Source organism: Malaclemys terrapin, chromosome 2, assembly GCF_027887155.1.
Source record: "Malaclemys terrapin pileata isolate rMalTer1 chromosome 2, rMalTer1.hap1, whole genome shotgun sequence".
Classification (NCBI taxonomy): Eukaryota; Metazoa; Chordata; order Testudines; family Emydidae; genus Malaclemys; species Malaclemys terrapin.
In genome coordinates this window covers 237505392-237531055 of record NC_071506.1, presented here as the reverse complement: position 1 = coordinate 237531055, position 25664 = coordinate 237505392, and the positions used below count along the sequence as shown (strand labels likewise).

The 25664-nt window shown below is 38.3% G+C and overlaps 1 protein-coding gene across 2 annotated transcripts in view; it reads left to right on the top strand.

Annotated features, from left to right (window-relative positions):
* The window catches only part of GLCCI1 (glucocorticoid induced 1), a 96974-nt gene that overhangs the window by 2073 nt on the left and 69237 nt on the right, over positions 1 to 25664 (top strand). For both annotated transcript variants that reach the window (XM_054020361.1, XM_054020360.1), the window contains exon 2: positions 23334 to 23485. In XM_054020361.1, coding sequence (XP_053876336.1) covers positions 23334 to 23485 — 152 coding nt within the window. The remainder of the gene's footprint in view (positions 1 to 23333; positions 23486 to 25664) is intronic.

The following is a 25664-nucleotide window of genomic DNA, read 5'->3' as shown; positions in this document are numbered from 1 at the left end:
CACATCACCTCTTCATGGGAACATTTTATATGGCTCAGCACCCCCTGTACCTCTCCCTAAATCTCTCAATCTTTATAATTTGCCACACAAATGAACATAAATGTGTTTTGGTTGTCAACATGTTTTGTAGACTGGAATCGGTTCCCTTATCTCTGCCCCCCCCCCCCCCCCCCCAATATCTCTATTGGGTTTGTGGTGAATTCTTGAAGTCTATTGTAATGTTTGTGACTTGAGCCGATCTGGCTATTCAAATAGTCCTAGGATACAGGCAACTTAGTATGTAAGTATATAAACATATGACTAATAATATTAATGTATGGAGTTGGTATACTGTATACAGTATTTACCCGTATAGCGAAGACTAAATGCTTTCCATCACATCTTAGTATTTATGCCAACATTATGCAATAGATCTATTATCTTTATTTAGGAAGAGATTTGTAGGGTTACAGGGTTTTGCATGCTTTCAAATGGAAACAGTCCTTGGCAATTTTGCTTCAGTCAAGTTGTATTTAAAAGATTGAGGTTCATTTGTTCCCTTAACTCTAGGAATTTGTATTTTTTTTTCTTACTGAGCTTCCTTTTTTTCCCTTTAGAGACATACAAGTGTATAATGTTACTCTGAATTCTGGGAAATCAAATAGGTCAGCCAAAACAAAACAGACTTGATGCATATAATTAAGTGTGAACATTAAAGCTGATGACAAATATTATTATAAATCGGTTCCCAGGTCTAACTTCGTGATAAACATTGTAATGTTGCAGTGAGTGAGGGTCTGCACTTCAAATGAAGAGTGGGATGTGGGTAATTACTTGTGGTTGGAGAGAAGTACTGCAGAGCTGTTAAGTATTTCATTAGTGTATTCATGTGGGTTTTTTTAATAAATACATTTTTGGTTGAGTAAAATTTTAATTTTACAAAGTGAGATACGTGTTTGGAACTGTAAGTTGTTGTCTTTGTCTTAATAGTTCAAACCTATAAATTAGTACTGAATGACTTCTCTATCATTAAACTTGCTTGAGCCTACCTTATGGTAAACTGTTAGCAGCAGATAAAATTTGATACTGTTTTGTGTGTGTACTATATAAAATTATAAGTGGTCCATTGAGATATCTGTCCATAATCCCCAAGGAATTTGTCCCCCCTCCTTCAGGTCGAGCCAGCTGCTGTTGCAGAAACTTGACATCCTACAGCAAATCCTGAATGAATGAATGAAAACAACGTGATCGCCCTAATAATGACCACTATTGCACACGTCAACAGCTTTATTTTACAGAAATACAGGCACCATTTTCTAGAAGACTAGGGTGATAAAACTGTTTTTATAGTTTTGCGAATTAAAAGGTAAAACAAAAAAACCCATATTTACAAAATTTGGAGCGTGGATGAGGTACCCAATGGCATGAGTTTGCCTCCTCATTTCTTTGATCTGCTCTGTTCTGGATCTTTAGTACATAATGTACATGAAGTAAAAATCAGTTGTAGCTTGTATGGTAGTGTCTGTACAGAGACTATAGAACGGTGTTGGAATACTACTAGAGTCATAGTGGAGGGCTTGAAACACTTCTTGTCATCAAACATGGACCATCTTACTACAGATGATTGCACAGTTTACTCCTTTGGCTATTGTTAGCCTCTTAATCATGCCTGAGTATGACATAAGTCTTAATGAAACTATTACATTTTGTGTCATACTCTTAAAGCATTTCCCCTTTTGATGTAAACTGAAAGTTCTCACTGTTGGCATAATCCTATTTTTTGCAATGCAGAGACCGTTTTGGTTCTGGCTGTGCAGACTGTCTTGTATTGTTTCAGGAGCATGCTGGTATGGAAGACTGGCTATGCTTTTGACAGAAAAGACGTTTTTCTCTACCTAAACAACAAGGAGTCTGGTGGCACCTTAAAGACTAACAGATTTATTTGGGCATAAGCTTTCGTGAGTAAAAACCTTCACTGCATCCGAAGAAGTGAGGTTTTTACTCACGAAAGCTTATGCCCAAATAAATCTGTTAGTCTTTAAGGTGCCACCAGACTCCTTGTTGTTTTTGTAGATACAGACTAACACGGCTATCCCCTGATACTTTTCTCTACCTAAAACACCTGGTGTTTTTCTCAGTTCCTTTCACTATAGATGCCTTGAATTTGATCCCCCTCTAAACCATCTTGTGTGAAATATTCCAGTATTATGAGTGGGTTTCCTGAGATTTACTTTTTTTTTTTTTTAAACCATATTCTGTAAAACTACTTTGGGTTTGAGCCTTTTAGGGGTCAAGGCAACTGCTGCTGCTGCAGACACTGACATCACTACTGTATGAATGAAAATGGCATGGTCCATGTCTTCCTCCCGTCATCCTCTTCTCCACACACCCTCCTTTCTCGGATCTTCAAAATGCTATTTATATTTCTAAAACAAGATAGCTTTTTTTTGATGTTTAGGTTTAAGATTTAACATGCCATAAAAATAACTTTGGTAGGAAAACTGTGTTTTTAAAAATGCTACCAGTATTTCTACATGATCAATATTGAAATTGCATGGCTGAGAACTTTTTGAGTTTTGTATACCTCCATCAAATTACCCCCCCACACACCAAAAAAAAAACCCCACCCCATCCCAAAACACTGAATAAATGTACTTGTTTTTGTTTTTTTGGTACACTAGAATAATCTTGGAAATGTGCTAGTTAAACTTAAAGTGAGAAAAGGAAAATACTATGTCATTAAGGTGCATGTTTTTATAGTTCAAACAAGTGTTTTAGAAAATAGGTATAAAGCCCTATGGCTTGTTGAATGTAAGAATAACCCAGTTTTGTGAGGTGAGGAATGTATGCCTCAGCCTATTTAATGCAGAAATTGATGTATAAGGCAACATGACTAGCAACAGAAGACAGTTCAGTAGAAATGAAGGCTTGAATACTATTGCAGTAAGATGTCAGTTGAGTGAACAAAATAAATGTTGCAGTCTGTGTGTTCTGAAGTGGGGGTGTGTGCGTGGAGGGCTGGGGGCAGCTACCAGAATTCCCTGTAGTTGAATAAGTTTAGATCCTTTTTGCGGGGAAGTAAAGACAGTAGTTCATATTAAGTGTAAAAACTTATTGAATTTATGACCTCAGGGGAAGTGAGATTCTATAATGTTATAGCTGCAGTTCAAATATAAACTCGTTTTGTAGAATTTTTGTCGGTTTTCAGATTGAACATTTTGCATTCAGAAGAAATGCCCTAATTTGAGTATGTTAATTACAGTGGTACCTACTAGCGTTGTTATAATTATCAGAAACAGAAATATCGTTCACTTATGTGGTTTGTAATGTAAATCCTCCCCCCCCCCCCTTGAAATTTCCAAAGTTAGAGTTAGCTGTAGGGACAACTTTCAAAAAATATTTTAATTGATTTAGCTGTTTAGGGAATTAAGCACTTTTAATATTTTTATAAACAACTTCTGGAGGTTTGCCAACACTAATAAGAGAAAGTAATAGCCAGGTGCTCCAGAGGAATAAATGTGTTTATCATTTACTACTCCTGAAGAGTACTGTTTTGCCTATGCACATATGAAGCTTTGGTATTTAAAAAATAAAAATAAAATTAAAAAATCTTCAAAAGATTAAACAATTGCATGTCTCCTGGATTAAAAGCATCCAACAGTTTGACACAATGGGAGTTTATACCAAGGGTCCTGTTGTACCAAAAATCAAGACATCTCCTTTATCTCTAACAAATTAAATATAAGGAAATATTTTTTTATGAAACTTCCTACTCTGAGTTACCCAGTGTGCATGCACAATTGCAGCATTCTCTATTTTGTGTGGCCACAACAATGATCTCTCCCTCCTCTTTTACCCTACCCTCGCCCTCAAAAATTGCTTTAGTTGGAGTATAATCCATAACATGAGTGACTAAATTTGAAACAGATTCCATGAGGTGAAAGGCTGTTTAGATAGATCAAGGGTCTGGTAATAGTCTCCTTTGATAAGGATGTTTATTAGGTGTACTGTGTTAATCAGCTTGTTTGTGCTATTAAACAGGTTCCTAAAAGGCTTTTTTCAGATACCATGGCATAGAAAAATGGAAAGATTTAGGTATTCCTTCTATCTGAAGTTGCAGGGTATTGCAGCAGCTCACAAAGATGTAAAGGAAATAGTATTTTTGTTCAATGAGGATACCACTGTAAAAAAACACCACTTTTGGTAGTACTTACACAGTGATTTATATTTTCAAGTCACTATATTAACTTTAATCTTCACCCCTATGAAGTAAGCAAGTATTATTATACATATGGGGAAACGGAAATATAAGTTGACTTGTCAACATCCACAGAACAAGTCAGTAGCAAAACTGGAATTAGGATTCTGAAGTTTTTGGTTTCCATTCTTGCCCTTTGCTGTATTCCTCACAGACAAAAGCTGCACATTAAACGGCAAAAGAAAAGATGGAAAGAATGTATAAAGTAGAATTATATGAAGAAGTCAACATGTTCAAAATATGCGTTGGTATATTAACAGTATAGCAAAGTTCAGCAACCCACTAAACTTAGTAATGCATTAGGAAACTAGGAAGTAAACATTATACTGCCTTCTGCTACTGAAGTTTGAGTGGTTTGATAGGGGTTGTTGCCATCAGTAGTTGATAGCAATCAGTTTTCTAAGCAACAGTTTCATTTTACTTAGACTTGGAAAAGCTAGCCTTAACACTGCATCTGTCATGTTTTAAAGCATATGCATATAATGTTTGAGACATTAAGCAAACATTAAAAGTGCAAGCAAACAGTCAAGGTGTACCTCAGATTAGATTGTATTTATTTTCTAAAATATATGCTCTAGGAATTATTTTGGGGAAATTCTATAGCCTGTTTTATACTGGAGGTTAAGATGATCACAATGGTCCCTTCTGGCTTTAGAATCTCTGAATATGTTCAACAGGGTGGATTTAGTGATTTAAATCATGATTTAAATCACTATTCAGGAAGACTCAATTTAATCATGTTTTTCTACATAAAAGTGCATTCTTGTTGGTTGTTATAACCTTGAATACATATTCTTCACAACTCAGAGATAGATGTAGGTTTCATTTTTAGAAGGTACACACTATACATTTTTAAACAGTGACTTATTTTGGAAACTTTCCAGATTAATTTTACAGCTATATCAGAAAATGAATGATTGTTTGGTTATTTCATTTACCAATGGTAATTGAAGCAGTTCACCTCTCAATGACTTCATAAATATCTATCTCCAATTCAACAGGTTAATCATTAATATTTGGAGGATTTTCTTGCCATCCTGTATTAAGAGGAGAACATCACGAGACAGACATTTACATTGTTTTATTTAACTAAAACAACAACGTTAAATATTCTGGATTTTTTTCTTCAACAGCAGACATACAATATTTTAACAAAAAAGCATATGTTCCTTGCTTCTCACATTAATCTTCAGACTTCTTCTCCTTGTCCAGATCTATTCCGCCCCCAACAATCTTCTATTCATTGTACTTTTTGAAACTTTGCACTTTTAGAGAGAGGTAAGGGGTTGACTCTGTGTGCACAAATTTGCAGAGGGACAATAGAGTTGAGGTCTATGTCATGTCTCACCTCTATATATTTATTTATTTAAACACATTTTTGCTGTTAACAAGCATGTTACCTCTGGAGACACAAATCCACAGTTTGAGAACTGCAAAACTAAGCATCTCTGATAGTGCTCGGTCTAGAAGATACTAAGTCCCATTGGTTAGATCAGGAATCGGCAACCTTTCAGAAGTGGTATGTCGAGTCTTCATTTATTCACTCTAATTTAAGGTTTCGCGTGCCAGTAATACATTTTAACCTTTTTAGAAGGTCTCTTTCTGTAAGTCTGTAATATATAAATAAACTATTGTTGTATGTAAAGTAAATAAGGGTTTTAAAATGTTTAAGAAGCTTCATTTAAAATTAAATTAAAATGCAGAGTCCCCCGGACTGTTGACCAGGACTGGGGCAGTGTGAGTGCCACTGAAAATTATCTTGTGTGCCACCTTTGGCACGCGTGCCATAGGTTGACTACCCCTGGGTTAGATAGAAAGATTTAACCTAAATAATCTATACAGAAGCCTGTGGAACTATTGGAACTCCTTTACAAAACTTCTTAAACATTACATGAATATATTGTCTCATACTATAGAATTAGAATTTATAATCCCTATTCCATGATGAGATAGTTTTAATTAATATACATTATAGCTCAAATATATCTTTAAACAGGTTTTTTCCTCAAAAAGCATTTTATCAAAAAAATCCAAATTTAAAAAAAAGTTTTTTTAATAAAATCACTGATTTTTATCCACCCTGATGTTAAACCTATTTTCATTATTACCCCAGCTCAGTACTTGTTGTCTCTTCATAGTGGAGGTTGCAGTTAAGTTTCAGTTTGAAGTGGTTGGTCACGTCTACAGTCGGAAAAGGTGTGTTAGCTGGGACTTGCTACTTCCCATAAGTGTTTATCTTGACCACCTAACACATGGTAAAACAGCAACTAGCCTTGACTATACTATGATTTTAACACATTAGCTAATGTGTTTAAATACATCTTTTCCTACTGAATACAAGGTCATTATGGTAAAGGCATACTAACTGGATGTTTCTGCTAAAATAATGATTGATGTAAATTAAAATGTTGACATTTAAATAGCCATTGTTAGGTTTTAGTGTTAACACGTTATTGAAATGAATTAGGGTAGTTCTCATTTCTCAGAGCTATTGTTTCATGTATTCCCTCCCATGTATTCCCCAAACCAATTCTTGGGTAGAGTCAATGAGAATGAAGAAAAATAAGGGAGGTTTATCACTATAATCCTTAGATCTCTGGCAGAAATACTCCTAGTTCTACTGCTGATAGTATTGCCCTTCCCTGTCCCTCTTCCAGGGTTGGCAATTTCCCAGGAAAAACTAGTTTAGAACAGGGCACCGGTAAATACCAGTTTAAACTAGGAAACATAATTGAATCTGTGTCCAGCAAGTTCAGCAAGCGTAGAACAAAGCTTTTCAAACTTTGGATACATCTGTTCAAAACTGAGAAATATGCTTGGTCTAGCTACTACATCAGAGTTGGTCTTCTGTTACGGAATACTGCATGGCCAAATGGGTCTGGACTGGTAGCTTCTGATTGCTTAATGCTTCAAGTCCAAAACTCTGCATTATTGTTTTCATCTAATTGAATGTTTTTGACTTTTGTTTTTACAGTATTGGAAACTGGAATATGAGTCATGACGTGTATAATTTCCTTGTGAATAATACCAAACCAAAATGTATACAGACATTCTGATCTCCAGGATTTCAATTACATATATTAATATTACACCCACTGCAGATTTGCTTTTTATTTATGACCCTAAATTACAAATCTACAAATGTACTGCCTTATGTAACCACAAGTTGAATGTTTAACAAAAACAAAGTGTAATTTGGAGTGCATTAACTAAACGGTTTTAAAAATAGAAAAGCCTTAAACAGGGACTAACTAGTCTTTGCGGCTTGGTAGAAACTGATTTTGCTTGGTAAAAACCAGATTTGGTAAATACAATGCTATCCCCTGCCCTCTTCTTTCCCACATTTGCCTCCCTCTGGCTGTCAGTCTTCCTCTTGCCTCTCCTGTTACCTTGCCTCTGTGTACCTTCCACATTCTCCTGCATATCCACTTTTTTCTCCTTTTTCCTCTGCCCTCCCCCCATGTTCCCCTGCTTCTCACAGTGCCACTCCCAGTATAGCATATGGGGTCACCATCTTCCTAAGGACAGTGTGGTTTCTCTCCTATTGGAACATTGGGAGGTGGTGGCCAGCATTGTTAAAGACAAACTAAACTTCCTTCTGAAATATTGGCCATCTTAACCAAGTGGCCCCAGAGATGGTGGCCATTTTGAAAGAAGTCATTTCTTCATGCATTTCTCCGAAGATTATTCTCAAGTCTGACCAATATTCTTTCTGCAATGAAGAATAACAAAAAATGACTAATAATTGCTTTTTAAAAACTGTCCATTCTTACAGTTACTCAAGATTCAACACAGGTAATTTAAAATTTAAATTAAATATTTTTAAATTTATGCCCTTTGAATTTTATATGTTAAATGCCACACTGAAAAGCCACCTCCATGTAGAGGAAAAACAGGGATTTATGCCCCATTTTAAGATTTTTTTTTTTTTTTTCCAGAGTGCATCTTAAACTGGAGTCGTAACCAGCTCTTCCATAATAAATATTGATGTTTGGGAGAGCCCATACTTCAAGTATCCATGTGTGCTCTTCCTGAAATATAGTGTTTGGCTATGTAAAGTCATATGAAATTTAAAAAAAACCAAAAACCTTGAAAACCATAAATTACATGAGAACATAATTTTTGAAGCTTTCAATAATATTGGAGCTATACATTACATTAGCCAGACTAAATGATATGCTAAATATTCCAGTACTTTATTTGTTTACAAGTAGATTGTTGCATGTGACCATATGATGAATTGTAACATGGTTACTGCTTATAAGGTATTTAATTTATTACAGGTTTGGTAATGGGTTAAGACCCATTTTCAGATACTGAGTAATTATACTTTTTTTTTTTTTTTTTTTTTTGGTTTGTCACATTCTCCATTTGATGCTAGTCTTTGCAATGCTGTCCCTGTAGTCTCATCTATACTACTACAGTGACAGTTTACCCAGTGAGAAGATGAACATTGTATTGTGCTGGTATTAATATGAATGCTAAATGACCAAGTGAACTGCGTGGTGTCAATTCCACCAGGGGTTTCTAATATCATTAAATGATAAAAAACCTTGGCTAATGCAAAGTGAAAGTGGCCCAGTGATAGCATGTGTCCTCCTAGAACACTGAGTTCTGCAAAACTCAAACTTCTGAAAACCAGGAAATACAAAGTTAAGGTCAACACCCACTCAACCTAAACTCTGGTCCCCACCTAAAGCTGGTAGTAGCCACTGGCAATTACCTCAATTCACTACAGCTGCATTCAGTGTATTAAGTGTAGCTGAATTGAATGGTGGAAGAATAAGATGCAACAGGTTGGAAGAGCTGTGACTGTGATATGAGGTGATCTGAGTCTGTCTTCCCAGGTGTGCTGTCAAAGGAAAGAGGTACATATTGCACCTTTACATTCCAGTCTGGATCATTTTAATACAGAATTGTGTAGGTTCAATAGCAGGGCACTGGGGTTGTCTTGCCATGGGTATTGTCAGTAGGGAGGTGGGATATGAGAGCAGTATGTGGATTTAATGATGGGTAAGAGGAAGTATAGTTGTGGATGGTATTCTTTGAGTAAGTATGAAGGGATTGTAAAAGGGAATGAGGTAGTGGTTAAATTTTACAAGTGAGGTATTCTGTCGGCAAGTAGGCTCAGTGTTTGAGGGTAGACCAAGTGCAGGTAGCACCTGTCCATTACAGTGAAAAGACAGAGTGGGAGTGTTATAGGCATATTGAGCAATGCCCCAAAGAGGGCAGAGTTAAGGTTTCATGGGCATTTCCCTTACATATGTATTTCCTGGTTTTCAGAAGTTTGAGTTTTGCTGTACTCAGCATTCTAAAAGGGGCACGAGCTATCACTGAGCAACCTTAATGCTACATTAATGAATTTTTTTGCCATTTAATTTCCTAGGCTTTTGTAAACAGGAAGCTATGTTTGCTGATAGGAATTAATGGTCATTTAGACAGCTGCAGACCTCACCTTGGTTTGCAGTTGATATGCTATCATGGCTAGGTAATAATCAAGACCTAGCTTTTGTATAGTGCTTTTCATCAGTAGATCTCAAAGAACTTTGTATCATCATCCCCATTTTACAGATCGGAAACTGAGGTATAGGGGTGATATGGCTTGTCCAAGATCACCCAGCAGGCCAGTGGCAGACCTACGAATAGTCCAAGTCCAGTGGTTTTTTCCACTTGGCCACACAGTTGATATGTGATGTCTCCGTGCTTCTCTCTCTGCTCCCTGGCTCCCCCCCCCTCCCCCCTGTACATTTTATTATAGTAGAATGGGGATAATGTTCATACTTTGAAATGTTTTCAATGTGTAGTTGCTAACCGACCTTTAGATGAGATTTCTCTCACTGGCCTTGTGTCCCAAAAATTTGATAGTTTTATTAGATAGTTGTTACAGTAACTTCAAGCATGTGAGTAAAGACTGGTGTGTGCTGCTTTTTCTCCCTACATTGCACCACCATTCCTTGCAATATGTCGTGTGTGCTGCCTCCCCCCCACTTCCAGCTCCCCCTCTCCTTCCTATCCCATTAAGCCATTAGTTGGCACTATAGAAACCATTAACATGTGATAAGTTGTTCCTTCCTGTCTCCTGGCCTATGTTGCTGCTTACACCTGTCACAGGCAGTAGCTTACTGGAAGGCCATACGCTATCTTGATTATGTAGCCAGAGCTCCACACTGAACTGGACCTCTCACTACCTACTACCCATCTCAAGTTGGGATTCCTATCTTTGAGACTTCCCCAGCCATATCCTAGGTCCACCCAGTCTGTCCCCACGTCCACCGTCCCGGAGTGATTTGTATCTTAACTATTCATTTTCTGGGTTTCTGGTGTTTAAACTTGTTGCCTTGATTCTCCCCACCCAGATACCAGCTAATATGGAGAGGCAGGGAGACTCTCATACACTCCAACGAGAGCAGGATACCCCAGATCCCAGAGCAGGTAGGGAAGGAGGCTCAGACCAGTGCTGAGGGTAGTACTCCCTGAGATCCCAGCACACACAGTGAAGGGGGAAATTCAGGGCTGATTGGGGGGGGGGGCAATATCCTCTGCTACCACTCTCATTCTCCAGCCCCTCCCTTCTCTCCTCCTACTTCCCCAATCTCTCATCTGTCCCCTACCTCTTATTACGATTTACCTCCCTCTCCTTGACACCCCTATGCCCAGCAAAAGATTCCAGATCCTCCGCACTGTTCCTTCTTACTCTTGCACCCAGTCGCCTCTCCCAATTAGCATTCACATTTATAGTTTTTTTTTTTTCAGAAATAGTTTGTTTCTGCTATACTTGGATTACCTTTCTCCAAAATAAATAAAAACCCAGCACCTTGACAAAAACAGATTTCTCCTCCTCCTCCCTCCCCCCCCCCCCCCCAAACGTTGACAGTTCAGTCTCAGATTTCTGCCCACGCTGGGTTTCGGACTTGAAGTTGCAGGCTCAAGAAGTTGTTAAATGGTCCATTCATTTCATAAGAACATATGAATGATCATATGGAGTGAGACCAGTGGTCCATCTAGCCCAGTATCCTGTCTTCCAACAGCATCCAATGCCAGATACTTCAGAGGGAGTGAACAGAACAGGGAAAATATTGAGTGATTCATCCCCTGCCAGCCAGTCCCAGCATCTGGCAGTCAGAGGCTTAGGGACACCCAGAGCATGGGGTTGTGTCTGTGACCATTTTGGCTAATAGCCATTGATAGACCTATTCTCCATGGACTTATCTAATTCTTTTTTGAACCCAGTTATGCTTTTGGTCTTCACAACATCCCTGGCAACAGGTTCTACAGGTTGACAGTGCATTGTGTGAAGAATAGGCAGGAGTTTCAAACAAACATAAGGAAGTACTTCAGTTCAACAGGTGACCCTGGCTCTTGTGTTATATTAAAGGATAAATAACACTTCCATATTCATTTTCTCAACATCATTCATGATTTTATAGATGTCTATCGTATCCCCCTTAGTTGTCTTTCTTCCTAGATGAACAGTGCCAGTCTTTAATCTCTCCTCATATGGAAGCTGTTCCATACCTCTAATAATTTTTCTTGCCCTTCTTCTGTACCTTTTCCGATTGACCAATTTGCAGAGAACATTCCTCCCCACATGCCCTGCCCTTCTGAATCACTCTTCTAGTATTGAAGGAAAAGATGGTGAGGTATGGCATCCCACAGCAAAAACTGGGAACAATAAACTAGTTATTAGGGCATGGTGACCCACAGCAGCACTTGGGAATGACAGCCCAATACTGATGGCACAGTGGCAGCTATTGCTAACAGCCCAATATTTGTAGGTGAAATAGGAAATCCTCATTCCTCTGTTACATCTTTCCTGGGAGCATGAGTAGGGATATACAGCTATAATTCATCTCGGGCAGCTGGAGACCAATTATTTAAAGTCAGCCTCTCCTCTGTGACTGTATACGCTGTATACTATACAGTACTCCATAAAATGAATTTGCATCATTATGTACAATATACAATTCAGGAGTTATGTTCTTAATTCAGTTCTGTTTAAATTGAGAGCTCTGATAAGGCTCAACAATTCAGAATAAATCAACATAAACCACCTCCCAACTTCAGCATTCGGTACTTTGAACTGACCAAGCCTTTAACTGATCTCAATGTGCCTATGTACTCACATGCCTGCAGTATCCAGTGTTGCAAGTAAGAAGTGAAATGCACAAAGAGTTTGAAATGATTTGCTTCTGGGGATTTAATGTGATATTTGCAATACTTTATCCTTGACCTATAATATTAGGTTAAGTTTCTTTTACAGTTCTTCTCACCATAACATAGTTTGTACTGCCAGCAGTTCAGCAGCTAAGAAGCAGACCAATTGTCTTTATAGAATTAATTTTCTTCTTTGAGGAAACAGTTTTTCAGTTTATCAATTCAGTTAACGTAATTTTTTTAAAAGTAAATGTTTTAAATAACGTATTGTCTTGCACACCAACATACAACTTGAGTTGACAATGTTAGTCCTACAGCATATGTGGATAGCACCCAAGATTAGCAACCATGAAAATTCACATACCCTCCTGAGTTAGCTCTATATCTGCCACCATTAACAATTCATGTATACAGACTACTGACACTACTTTCTACCCATGTTTCAAAAATATACATTACCTTTGAGGCTGGTTAATTATATTCTTGCCCATGAGAAATTAAGCTGCTGATGTAGAAAGCCGAAAATTTTTTTCTGGGAAGAAAACCAAGTGTTTGAAATGTGTTTGTACTTTTTGTCTTGGGCAAAGAGGATGACAACACAAAAAAGATAGTCTTCTTTAAGAAATCATCGGATGCACAGAGGAAGTACTGAATGAACATAAGCCAGAATGGACCAATGAGAGTAAGGTTTTACAAGAAAGAATGAGCGGGAGTATTGTATTATCAACTGTCACAATTAAGCAGGGGCCGGCTATAAGCAGAGCAAGGCTATAAGTTAGGTGACAGTTTCTTAAAAGAAAAAAAATGTCCTTAGTTGTTACACCATCCAAAGTTAATTCACTGACACTTCTGCCATAAACCTAGTTTTTAATTTTTCGTATATATTGCATAATTTCAACACATGTCATGGGGGATAATTTTCTCAGACTGCGCTTAAAAAAAAAAAAAAGCCATTGAATTTAGATTGAGTATTTGAGCAATTTTAGATTTGTTTTCTAATCAGAGCACAAGGGAAATTAATAGATTTGCTGCCAACTTGTGGTGTAGTTTCCAGAAAATGTTAAACGTCAGTCGAAATGCTGTATGTGGTATAGTTGTACCTGTGTCATTCAGAGGACATTAGAGAGGCAAGGTGGGTGAGGTAATACCTTTTTATTTGACCAACTTCCATTAGAGAGAGACAAGCTTTCAACCCACCTTGTGTCTCTAATGCAAATGTTTGAAGTCTTGAATTTTGTGGTACAATAATCACTATATTAAGGATGCCTATTTTGTATAGGGTGAAATATGTTGGAAGTGTTATGCACAGGTGTGCCAGCTAAACTAGCAAAATAAAAAACTGCTAGCAGAATGTTCATAGCAACAATATATACAGGGTGTATTGAAATATCAAGGAAAGATAAAGACTGTCCGCAATTTCAGTTATCACAGTAATAACAACTATACCACTACCTCGATATAGCGCTGTCTTCGGGAGCCAAAAAATCTAACTGCGTTATATAGAACTTGTTTTGATACGCCAAAGTGCACAGCCCCACCCTTCCCCCCCCTCCCCCTCCCTCCCCCCGGAGCATAGCTTTACCACATTGTATCTGAATTCGTGTTATATCTGGGTAGAGGTGTAATTAATTTACAGGGAGCGCAATATCCAGCCAAACTGGATAACCAGCACCCAACTATAATCTAGGCAAGGGAGATTTAAGCCATACTCAAAAACCTATACCTAAAATATCAGACGGGTAGCCGTGTTAGTCTGCATCTGTAAAAAGCGACAAAGAACTGTGGCACCTTCTAGACTAACAGAAGTATTGGAGTATAAGCTTTTGTGGGTGAATACCCACTTGCGTCTGACGAAAGCTTATGCTCCAATACTTCTGTTAGTCTAGAAGGTGCCACAGTTCTTTGTCGCTTTTTACTATACCTGAAATAGGAACTCTCATATTAGACCCACTCATCATCTGGAAAGGCACCAAGTTCTGCAACCACATCAAACCATGTGGCTTTCTGTCCAACCAGAACAAAACTGGATGACCTAATATTACTTGATGAAAGGACATCAGGCCAAATTTTATCACTTTAATCTCTTGGTAGCTTTATGTGCCATTTTCAGGCTGTTCACAGTCTAAGGCAGAAATAATTGCATCAATTTATAATCTCCACTTTTGGAATATTTCTTCACAATCATAAGAACTAGAACATTTTTTCCTAATAAAATCTTAATATTTAAATTGGAGCACTATCCTGAGGATAAGTCTGCAGTCACATAACTGTACTATAAATGGACCTTGCTGCCAGCCAGCCAAGTACAGAATAATTTGGAGTCATAACTCTCTCATGTTGCTATAACTACTTAGGCAAATACTTGGGGGGAGGCAGAAGTCGGGCAGTAGCCATTTATCAACTTGGCTATTTTTCTACTAGCTAATAATCTACTTCATGATTCAAACAGATATGAATGTTCATTCAAGGAAAAGGGTTATTTTGTGCAACACACAAATTTTATTTTTATTCCCATTGCAAACCAATTTAAAAAAAACCAAAAACCTTGTAACTGCATGTGAATTACATTGGAATGGAATAAAATTTTCCAGATAGCCTGATGACAAACCATGAATAGATTTTAAGTGCTTTATTTGCCCTGCTAATAGTTAACCTTAAGACTAGCTTTCTGTTTCGAGCTCAACTTTTGAGTGCTCTAAAACCTACACTGTTACTTGGATTGCCTTGAAATTTGGTATGCCTCCTAGAGGGTGGGGTTCTGTTAGTGAGCAAATTTTGGGGTCATTTGACCAAGGGATTTTTAAGTTATAAATGGTTTTTCTTGAAGTTGACATTTTGGCAATCAATTTTTGCTTACAGATAGAAATCAAATGAGGACTCCTTGTACTGGGAGGGCAGGGGGGAGACGGGACAACAGAGTGCATGGCACTCAACTCTTGGGTGAAAATCAAATTAAAGCATTATTGGGGGGAAACTGCTTCTTTAGTTTACAGAGTCAGAAGCTTTTCACATTAAGTGATGAGCTAAAGGAATTACATTGTTCATGGGCAGTGAGAGAGGATAACAATCTGGAAAAACACCTGCTTATCACAAAAGCTCTGATGAAATATCAGAGTCAGTGAACCCAAGCACTGAGAGTTCAAATCTAAACCAGGGCAGAAATTTGAAGGGGGAAAAAAAGTAGGTATACTGCTTCATATCAAAGGGGACTTTTATTTGAGGCAAATGTAATCACAGGGCAGCATTATATTCAAAAGGTGTTGGTTTGTTGGTTTTTTTTTAACTACACAACCCGATGCTTGCTAAGAGGGGAGGATGGTTAGAGGTGAAAGATTAAAGAATAGGGGGAAGGGTTGAGGGATCAAGTGATGGGGAGGTGAGATGGGATGGGTTGGGCACTGGGAAGGGAGACATGGGGTTAAGTGACAGCAGGACTGGGGGAGAATATACATAGGGGCACCTGTCAGCCCTGCATTCCCCTCTCCCATGTGTATCATGATCTGGGGATCCCAGCCCACCTACAGAGATGTGGCACCCCCTTCATGTAAGTCAGGTTCTGGAGGGAGCTTCCTTTTCAGGGGAAGGTCTCTGAGCCCCATTCCCTACCTCCCATTTGAACTGGGATCTGGGGGTCCCCCTCACTGGTGTCTAAGCCCTGCTCTACCCCCCACCCCATGTTTGCACACCAGGATCTGGGCCAATTTTGAGCAGGGGTTTGACTGTCATCCTTACTCCCCCCCGCCCATGTGAAGCAGGTTCTGGAGGGGGCTTGTCTTTCTGGGATTGTCTGAGCCCCATTCCCTCACCTCTTTGTGTGATCTGGGAGTCATTGACACCCCTCAGGGGTATTTGAGCCCCACACCATGCCCCCCCCTTGTGTGCACACCAGGATCTTGTGGGGGGAAGCTGCCATACTTCATGTGAACTGGGGATGGGGGGTTGCCTTTCTGCGAGTATCCACACCCTACTCCCTAACTTCTTAATGTGAGCAGAGGATCATTGCCCTCCTGCGGATGTCTGATCCCTGCTCCCCATGATCTGTGGGAGGGTCCTTTGTGCACATTACAATCTGGGGAGGCCCTGCCCCTCTATGGGAGAGGTCTGACCCCTCTCCCCCTTCTATAAGGCACATTCTAGGGGGACTTACCCCTCTGGGTGGGGAGTTTAGAAGGTGCACACTCCAAGCATATACCAAGAACACATTGCTGAGACTAGACTGAGAACAGGTATGTTTGACATCTCAGATTCTGATGTCAAATTTGGCGTCTTATGAGACTCTGGAATTTCTGATAGGATGATCTATACCTGAGCTAAAGGCTTGGTCTGCACTCAAAAGTTAGGTTGACATAGCTACATTGGTTAGAGATGTGAAAAATCCACACCTCAGACTGGCATAGCTATGTCAACCTAACAACTAGTGTTGACACAGCTATGTCGATGGAAGAATGCTTCTGTCAATGTAATTACCTTTGTTTGTGGAGGTGATGTTCCTGCACTGATGAAAAAGCCCTTCTGCTGGTGCACACTGTCTCTACGTTATGGGGTTATGGTGACCCAAGTGATGCAGCTACACTGATACAGTTTCCATAGTGCAGAGTATCCTAAGACCATTAAAAGCGAATCTCAACAGTAGGTCATAAATGCATTCTTTATGCAAGGCTCTGGTAGACTACTCAGCAGTATTGAGCTTCCTTAAGGAAGCAAATCTATCAAAACCAACAGTTATGCCTACTTTCCCAACCTGGGGTGTTCTCCCATTACTACAGGCTCTTGTGACCTGTTAGTTCAGACCAATGTCATCTGATTATCTGTTTCCTTTCCACAAAGACATGCTGCTTGCTTTCAGTCACATTAACAATACATCTTCAGAATCTTTGCATTTAGAAGACTTGAGCCTTCACTGTGTCTTCCACCAGGAAGAGGCGTTCTCTTCATGCCATAGAATCATTTATAACCAACGCTAACTCTTCTTTCTACATCTCACAGAAAATGATTCTTCCTTTGTTTTGCTCTAAACTTAAGCCCCCAAAACAGAGTGTGGCACCGTCTAGATTTGAGAATGTGGAAGGATATATCTTAATAGAACTGATCAATTCAGAAAAACATCATCATCCATTTACATCCCAAATGCCTGTGTCTGAAAGTATTCAGATTCTCCATAGTCTAGTGGATTGAGTGCTGTATAATTGAAACATATTCAGCTGCAGATAAACTGTTTCCAAGGGCTTATTCAATGTGTTCTGCAGTAGCCTCCTGGACAGAATGTCCATCAGCTACTATAGAGAATCTGCAAAACTATCCCCAGTCATCCTTCAGCATTGGGTTGAAAGTTTCTGCAAAACTTCTTGGCAGGAAAGTGCTGTATGTGGTGGTCCCAAAATAGACTAATACTACTAATTTTAGTGATGGTGGAACTTATATCTTTCTGGTTTTGGCTCCTCTTACTAACTTTACCTTACTGGTCTTTACATCTCATTTGTCTCAAACTGGGGAGAGGTCTTCTTCATTTGAGAAGTTCTTCAGGTTCAGTATGATGGCCTCTTCAGAGAGTTAATATAATTCAATAAACCGTTGTTAAGTTCTACTTAATCTGTGTATGAGTTTCAGGGTGGATTTGATTTAAATCAAATTGATGTAAATCATGATTTAAATCACTAGTCAGGAAGACTCGATTTAATCATGGTTTTCTACATAAAAGTGCATTCTTGTTGGTTGTTATAACCTTAATACGTATTCTTCACAACTCAGAGATAGATGTAGGTTTCATTTTTAGAAGATACTCTATACATTTTTAAACAGTGACTTATTTTGAAAACTTTTCAGATTAGTTTTATAGCTATATCAGAAAATGAATGATTGTTTGGTTATTTCATTTACCATTGGTAAATGAAGCAGATATTTATGAAGTCATTGGGAGGTGAACTATCTCCAATTCAACAGGTTAATCATTAGTATTTGGAGGATTTTCTTGCCATGTGTATTAGGAGGAGAACTTCACAAGACAGACATTTAAATTGTTTTATTTAACTAAAACAACAACATTATGTATTCAACAGCAAACATATAATATTTTAACAAAACAAGCATATGAATTTTTTATTTTAAACATTCAAGTTTTTTAAAATCAGGTTTGTTTTTGTTAAAATAGTTTAACTAAAATAGTCAATTTAATTTTTTTTTTAATATTTCATTAAACTATGACAGCCAGGTCATGAGAAACTTAAAATATTGGCTTCTGCAGCTAACTCAGTCATCTTCACCTTCATTTTCTTGTTTGTTCATAATCTGGAAAAGAAAAACAAGCTTTCCTGCTTTTTCAGGTCCCAAACGATTTCTCAATTTGGAATGAATTAGTCCAAAGGAAGAAAATATTCTTTCTACACCAGCAGAAGAAGCTACTGCTGTTAAGTGAGATTATCACTTCAACAGCCTCTGAATCCAAGTGCTTAAGTGACTTCCACCAGTACTGGTGTGACTTTCCCATTTTTTTTAAAATGCTTGTAATTTAACTCTGTCATTGCATATTTCTATTTTTAAGATCTCACTCAGTTCCTTCCAAATTTCAACAGCATCAGCAATAAAACAGCTATTTCCATGCATTTTGTTCAAGGCTGCAGAAATAGGCTTCAGGGTACTCAGCATGTGTTCAACATTAGCCTTTATTTCTGGAACACTGAAGCCTTTGGCTAGGAGGTGCATCAAATGAGCACTGCAACCGTATGTTAGTAGCTTGGGACTCTCCTTCTAAATTTCTTCTCATCTTGAATACATTTGCAGCATTGTCTGTGACCAAGCTGTGTATTAGACATTTGAATTTTTTTTCACATTTTGTTATAGCTTGTACTGCTCCTTCTTGTAAGTATTCTGCTGTGTATGCATTTTCTGATGTCTTCCTTACAGAAACAATTGATACAACAGAAGAAGGGAATGTCACACAAGCACATACAATAGGATCATTGTGGACATTTGCTCCACCCATCAAGACTTGGGTTCACAATTTCAGCTTCTAGACCTTTTGCACACTGCTCAATTTCTCTTTCCTTCACTTTATCTAGCAATTTGCCTGCAACATCTGCTCTGTTGGGTGGACTGTATCCTGGTCTTAATGACTGAACCATATTAATGAAGTGTGGGTTTTCAATCATATGGAAAGGAGAGTTTGTTGCATAAACAAACCAGGCAATTTTTTCATCAATTACCTCTTTTTGTAATCTGCTGATTCTTATCGCAAATTTGTCTATGGTTGTTTCTGGATGATGGAGATGATTTTTTTTTTTCTTTTTGCTACATGTAATATACTGTGGCTATGTGACATACACGATATGAGTGAAACACTATCATTGGCAGATAACTCTGAAACTGTAGAAAATGATGGTGATCTTGAAGGTGGATAGTCTTCAGAATCTTGTATGTTGAGGATGGATTCTCCTAAACAAAGTAAGTCAATGCAGTTATTTAATTATTATTACCATACCGTTCATTTAGTATTACTCATTGTATTCACTGACACTCACTACTACTTTAAAGGCGAAATTGTAAAAGGAAGATCTATCTATTTCAGCTATTTTTTATCAAAACTGCATCTAAAATGATAGTATCATAGAATAACAACTATATTTTTTGCTCAAACATGAGAATTCAAGAATAGTCCAGAAGGAAGACAAGCAGTCCTTAAGAAAGAAGTATGAAATAAAAAAGTTTACCAACCTGAAAATCCTGCATGTTCAGATGTATTCCTTTCATCATCTTCAACACAGCTTCCTCCTGGGAAGGAACACTTACGATGTTTCATTCAGGCAGCCAGGCCTTGCATTTCTTTGTTGCACTTTTTGCATTTTGCATGCATGCTTGTCTTATCCACAGGTAGAGGAACTTAATTAAAAGAGTCCCAAACTGGGTCACTTTTATGGCCTGCTGTCATTATAGGTTTTCCCTTCTAGTGAGAGAATGGTATGGTAGATCTCAAATCAATGAAGGCCACACTCAAAAAGACCTCAAGACTTCTGGAATATGCTGCTCAAACAGAAGTCTTCACTTTCATTTCTACTGCCTGTCCCTCCCTTCTCACATTTATCTCCAAACTTCTTCTCCTTGTCCAGATCTATTCTGCCTCAACAATCCTCTATTCATTGAACTTTTTGAAACTTTGCACTTTTAGAGAGAGGTAAGGGATTGACTGTACACAAATTTGCAGAAGGACAATAGGGTTGAGGTCTGTTATTTCTCACCTCTATATATTACTTTATTTAAAACATTTTTGCTGTTAACAAGCATGTTATCTCTGGAGACACAAATTCACAGTTTGAGAACTGCAAAACTAAGTATCTCTGATGGTATCTTCTAGACTGAGCACTGAGTCCCATTGGGTAGATAGAAAGATTAACCTAAATAATCTATACAGAAGCCTGCGGAACACCATAAGATTGGGTTCCTAATCCATGAACTCCTTTACAAAGCTTTTCTTAAACATTACATGAATATATTGTCTCATAATATAGAATTAGAATTTATAATCCCTATTCCATGATGAGATATCTTTGAGCTATAATGTATCTTAATTAAAAATATCTTTAGATCGTTTTTTCCTCAAAAAGCATTTAATAAATAACATCTGATTTTTTTTAAATCATTGATTTTTATCTACCCTGATGAGTTTACACTTTTTGTACAGCTTTAGAAATATTCATCTGTTGTGAGAGTAGAAGAAGTGTGACCAAGTGTGAACTGCTTCCAGTATCTGTAGTGAGAGAGACAAAGCTCAACCGTCTTGTACTGGACTAGAAGCTTGTATCAGAAGGGGAATAACCATATAACAGATTTTTTTTTCCAAGTTACATAAAGTACAAATACCTTGTTTTGAAGGAAGAATTGAAACCTTGGCTCAGTCAGCCAAAGCACTATTTATTTGAGCATGTTAATATGGACAGAGTGGAGAGATAACTCGGCCATAGTTCATTCAGGTCTTTGAAGATGGCTAGGACCTTGAAATTAAACCAGAATTCTGTTGGTAGCCAATGCAATGTTCAGTGATCTGTGGTGGTACTGATAATTTTCTCTCTCAGGTGCTTGGCAGGCTGGTTCTTGCTTAGGGTCTAACTGATTGCCATATGTGGGATCAGGAAGGAGTATTCCCCTAGGCCAGAATGTCCGTGACTGGTTTTGTTTTGTTTTCCCCACCTTCTGCAGTGTGGGGGTGGCTCATCTGGATATTATATCTCACTTAATCCCCTGCCATTTAGGCACTGATCCATCTATCTTACTCCCTGCCTGTGCCACACAAATTTAGCCTCCTGAGGACTATAATACCTTGGTCTAATTTTATATGTTGGGGTTAGCGTGTGGGTGCAGGGTGGTGGTGGTGGCCTATGATATACAGAGGTCAGACTAGAAGATCTGATGATCCCTTTTGGCCTTAAATTCTAAGACTCTATGAAAATGTTTTGCCCTTCCTCCAGAATCACATCAGTCATGCCTGGAGCAAGCTATAGCTAGCTGCTCCTCATCTAGACCTACAATTCCCCTAGCAGCACAATGCTTGAGGGAATTGGTATATTTTAGCTGAAAGGATACTTTAGATCTTCTTTCCAAATACTGATTGCATCTGAGCCTGTGGCATCTTGTGCTCTCCCTACTTACTCTTCTAATTGAATTAGATGTGATATGATGATTCCCTGTGGTGCTCTGCCTGTCAGGGCCTTGGAAGTTAAAGGTACTCATTGATAATCACTGGGATCTCTTTGAATGGAATGAGTGGTGTTAACTTAAAGTAATTCCTTCTGCCAGATCCCAAAAATAGAGTGTGAGGGCTGGTCTAACACTACAGCGGGGATTGATGCTCTGAGATCGATCCACGAGTGGTTGATTAGCAGGTCTAGTAAAGACCCGCCAAGTCAACTGCAGATTGCTCTCCAGTCGACCCTGGTACTCTACCTCCCGATGAGAAGAGTAAGGTAAGTCGACAGGAGATTTTCTCCTGTTGACCCCCCGCGATGTAGCCCCCGCGGTAACTCGACCTAAGGTATGTTGACTCCAGCTATGTTATTCACATAGCTGGAGTTGCGTAGCGTAGGTCAACTTACCGCGGTAGTGTAGACATAGCCTGAGTGGCACCTTGTGATCCACTGTGTGAAAGGCAGAGCTACTACAGATCTTAGACGTCTTTCCACTGATGTGAGATCACCTCACCTGTATATTGTGTGAGTGCTGTCAGATAGGGCATTGTCTGAAACCTAATTTTAAAGGATCTATCAGTAACCTTTTTGTTTGAAAAAATAAAAATAAAAAAAAATTACTGCTCAGATTTCAGAGAGGATTAGTCACACCTTATTTTCAGTTAGAGACCTGGAGGAGGAGCATTATTCCAGGAAAGGGTGGATGGAGCCACAGAAGAATATCAATAGTCTCAAAACACCCAAGGTAGCAAAAGGCTGGAAATATTGAAAGTTCTGCAGTGAAATAAAAATGGGAACAAACTGAAATTAAGAAATAAACTTGTGTTACCATCATCTTATGTTTATAAAGAAGATATACAAAATATAAACTTATTACTCATTTAAGGTTTTCATAAGATTCTTATGGAAATCTTGAGTACCTATGATGCAAGACAATATCTGAGTACTGGGGGATGGTGGAGAAAATTCCTTGATATTTTTCCCAAAATTTCTTCTTAGTTAGGGCTTGAAAGGCTGTCTTATTATATAGTAATCTTTTAAAAGTGGGCTACAAAAATACGAATTTGGCCATTTTAAACACTACCTTAACTTAAAGGGGGAAATGATTTTGATGTGAGGACAGTTTTCAATTTAAACAAAAACCCTTTTGCTTAAACATCTTTTTCCCATGCTTAAAGCTAAGGGTAAACTACTTAAATTATAACTTTTTGTTTTACCTGGCTTATATTTCGTATCAAATCTTGAATAACCTTTTTATTTTTTTTTTGCAGTGGACCGGCCAAAATCCCAGCAAGTTAGAACCTCTGGTACCATAAGGCGAACCTCTTCTTTGGACACAATAACAGGACCTTATCTCACAGGACAATGGCCTCGTGATCCCCATGTACACTACCCCTCATGCATGAAAGATAAAGCTACTCAGGTAAAATCTATAAAATCAAAAAAATCTATTTAAAAAAAAAAAAAATCACAGGACAAAAATTGCCTGATAAATTGGTCTGTCCCTGTTTGCATTTTATTTTCTTGTCCAAAATGTCAACTAAACTCTCTTCAGTAGAACAGCAGCTTTTCTTTCAAAATCTCAGCACAAATATATAATTCTGAAAAAATTAGGGTATGATAATGTTTTTGTAATTTGGTGGTTTGATCTTACTAATATATTGAATAATTCAGAATGTTTCTGTGCTTTTAGAAAGTAAGTTTTCAATAATCCTTCATTTTAATTAATAAGCACAAGTATATACATTTTAAAAATATAATTGAGGTGAATTTCTGTCAGTGGCAAACTAGTAAATTATGAATAGGTGCTGTATTCTTTTCTACAACCTTAATAAAGCAGTCCTCTTGCTGTTGTAATTTTTGCTACTCCTGAAAGCAGTGAATGAAAGGTTAGCTTCTAATATCTATTAATTACTTACAATATTGGTGGTAAAATGACCTGGGGAATGAAGTATGAAGATAGACCATTTCAGTGATGAGTGCAAAAGCTAATATTTTTAACTCTTGGAAAATACCACTCTTGAAACAGATTGAAAAGAGTTCTGTTAAGTATTATAAATTATTAAATTCAAGCAGAACCATAGTTTTTACTCTAATCTCTAAGATTAACCAGTCACTTTACCTTTTTTGTGTTTTGGTTCTTTTGTTTTTGTTAAAATGGACAAGAAAAGTTGGACATTATCAGGTGCTGGGCCATGTGGCTTTTCTTGTATTTTTCAGAAATTAGACGCACACATTTCATTCTATTAGATAGAGAGTGAGATAGGAGAAAAGCTTGTACTCCTCAGTTACCTATCATTTAAACTTGTAGAGTTGCACACGTTTTTAGTCAAGCAGTTTCCATTAATAGCAATGGGAATGGCATTGCTTAAGCCCAGTGTAGGAAACAGTATTTTAGTGGTGTGTATTATGAACATTTCAAAGCAAGCCATAGCTTTTGATTTCTGATTCAAGTTCATCAGGCATTTTGGACCAAGAGGATTAGTGAATACTATTGGTGCAAATGTTTTTCTAACATTCAGAGGTGCACTGGCATAGTAGATTATTCAGCCTATTTTTTCTGTCCTCCACCTGGAAATACCCTTGACTATTCAGACTAGCAAGTGGCAAATTGTGTTCAACATAGCTAAATTTAGACTTGGAGGAAAGAGCCTAAAGTAAGAACATCTGTTAAATATGCAGATGTTACATCATGCTAACGAGGAATCACAATTTACTCAGGTTAACCCAACTTCTAAATGCAAGCCTTCAAAGTCAACTTTGTAGGTCCCCAAGTTTTTACCTTTAAGACAGCGGTTCTCAAACTGTGGGTCAGGACCCCGTTTTAATGGGGTCACCAGGGCTGGGGTTAGACTTGCTGGGGCCCGGGCTGAAGATGAAACCCAAGCCCCACCACCCATGGCCAAAGCCTGAGGGGTCTAGCCCTGGGTAGCGGGGCTCAGATTACAGGCCCCCCGTCTGGGGCTGAAGCCCTGGAGCTTTGGCTTTGCGCCCCCCCTCTCGCCCCTCCCCCAGGGCATGGAGCTTGGGATTTGGCTTCGGTCCCCAGCCAGGATGGCAGGGCTTGGGCAGGCTCAGGCTTGGTCCCCCATTCCTGGGGTCATGTAGTCATTTTTGTTGTCAGAAGAGGGTCATGGTGTAATGCAGTTGGAGAACCCCTGCTTTAAGAGATAAGTCTTGTTCAGCATCTGTGGAGAAAGTTTAGTGTTAAATAGCTTGTACTGTGTTTCGGCTTCAAAGGACTCCGTGTCCATGATAGTGCTAGCCTGACTTCATGTCTTATGTACCAGCTTACTATCCAGGCCACAGGTTGTATGTTTGAATCCCATCACAGAATCAAGTTGGGGTTTAAGCTACTAATCGCTTTTTTTGTATGAGGACTGCTGTTGCTGATGTCATTGATGAATAGGCAGTTTCAAACATCATCTTGATATTTGGTTGAATTTGAAGTTGGCCAAATATTCTGCAGTACATTGTATGTTGGATGTTATAAAAGCTAACATATTAATGAGCCATCATTCCATGGGAATGGAGGCAAGAGTTAAACAAGCCTTACAAACTGTTATGAATTTACCGGACTTGCAGCCCTTGTAATTTAATGG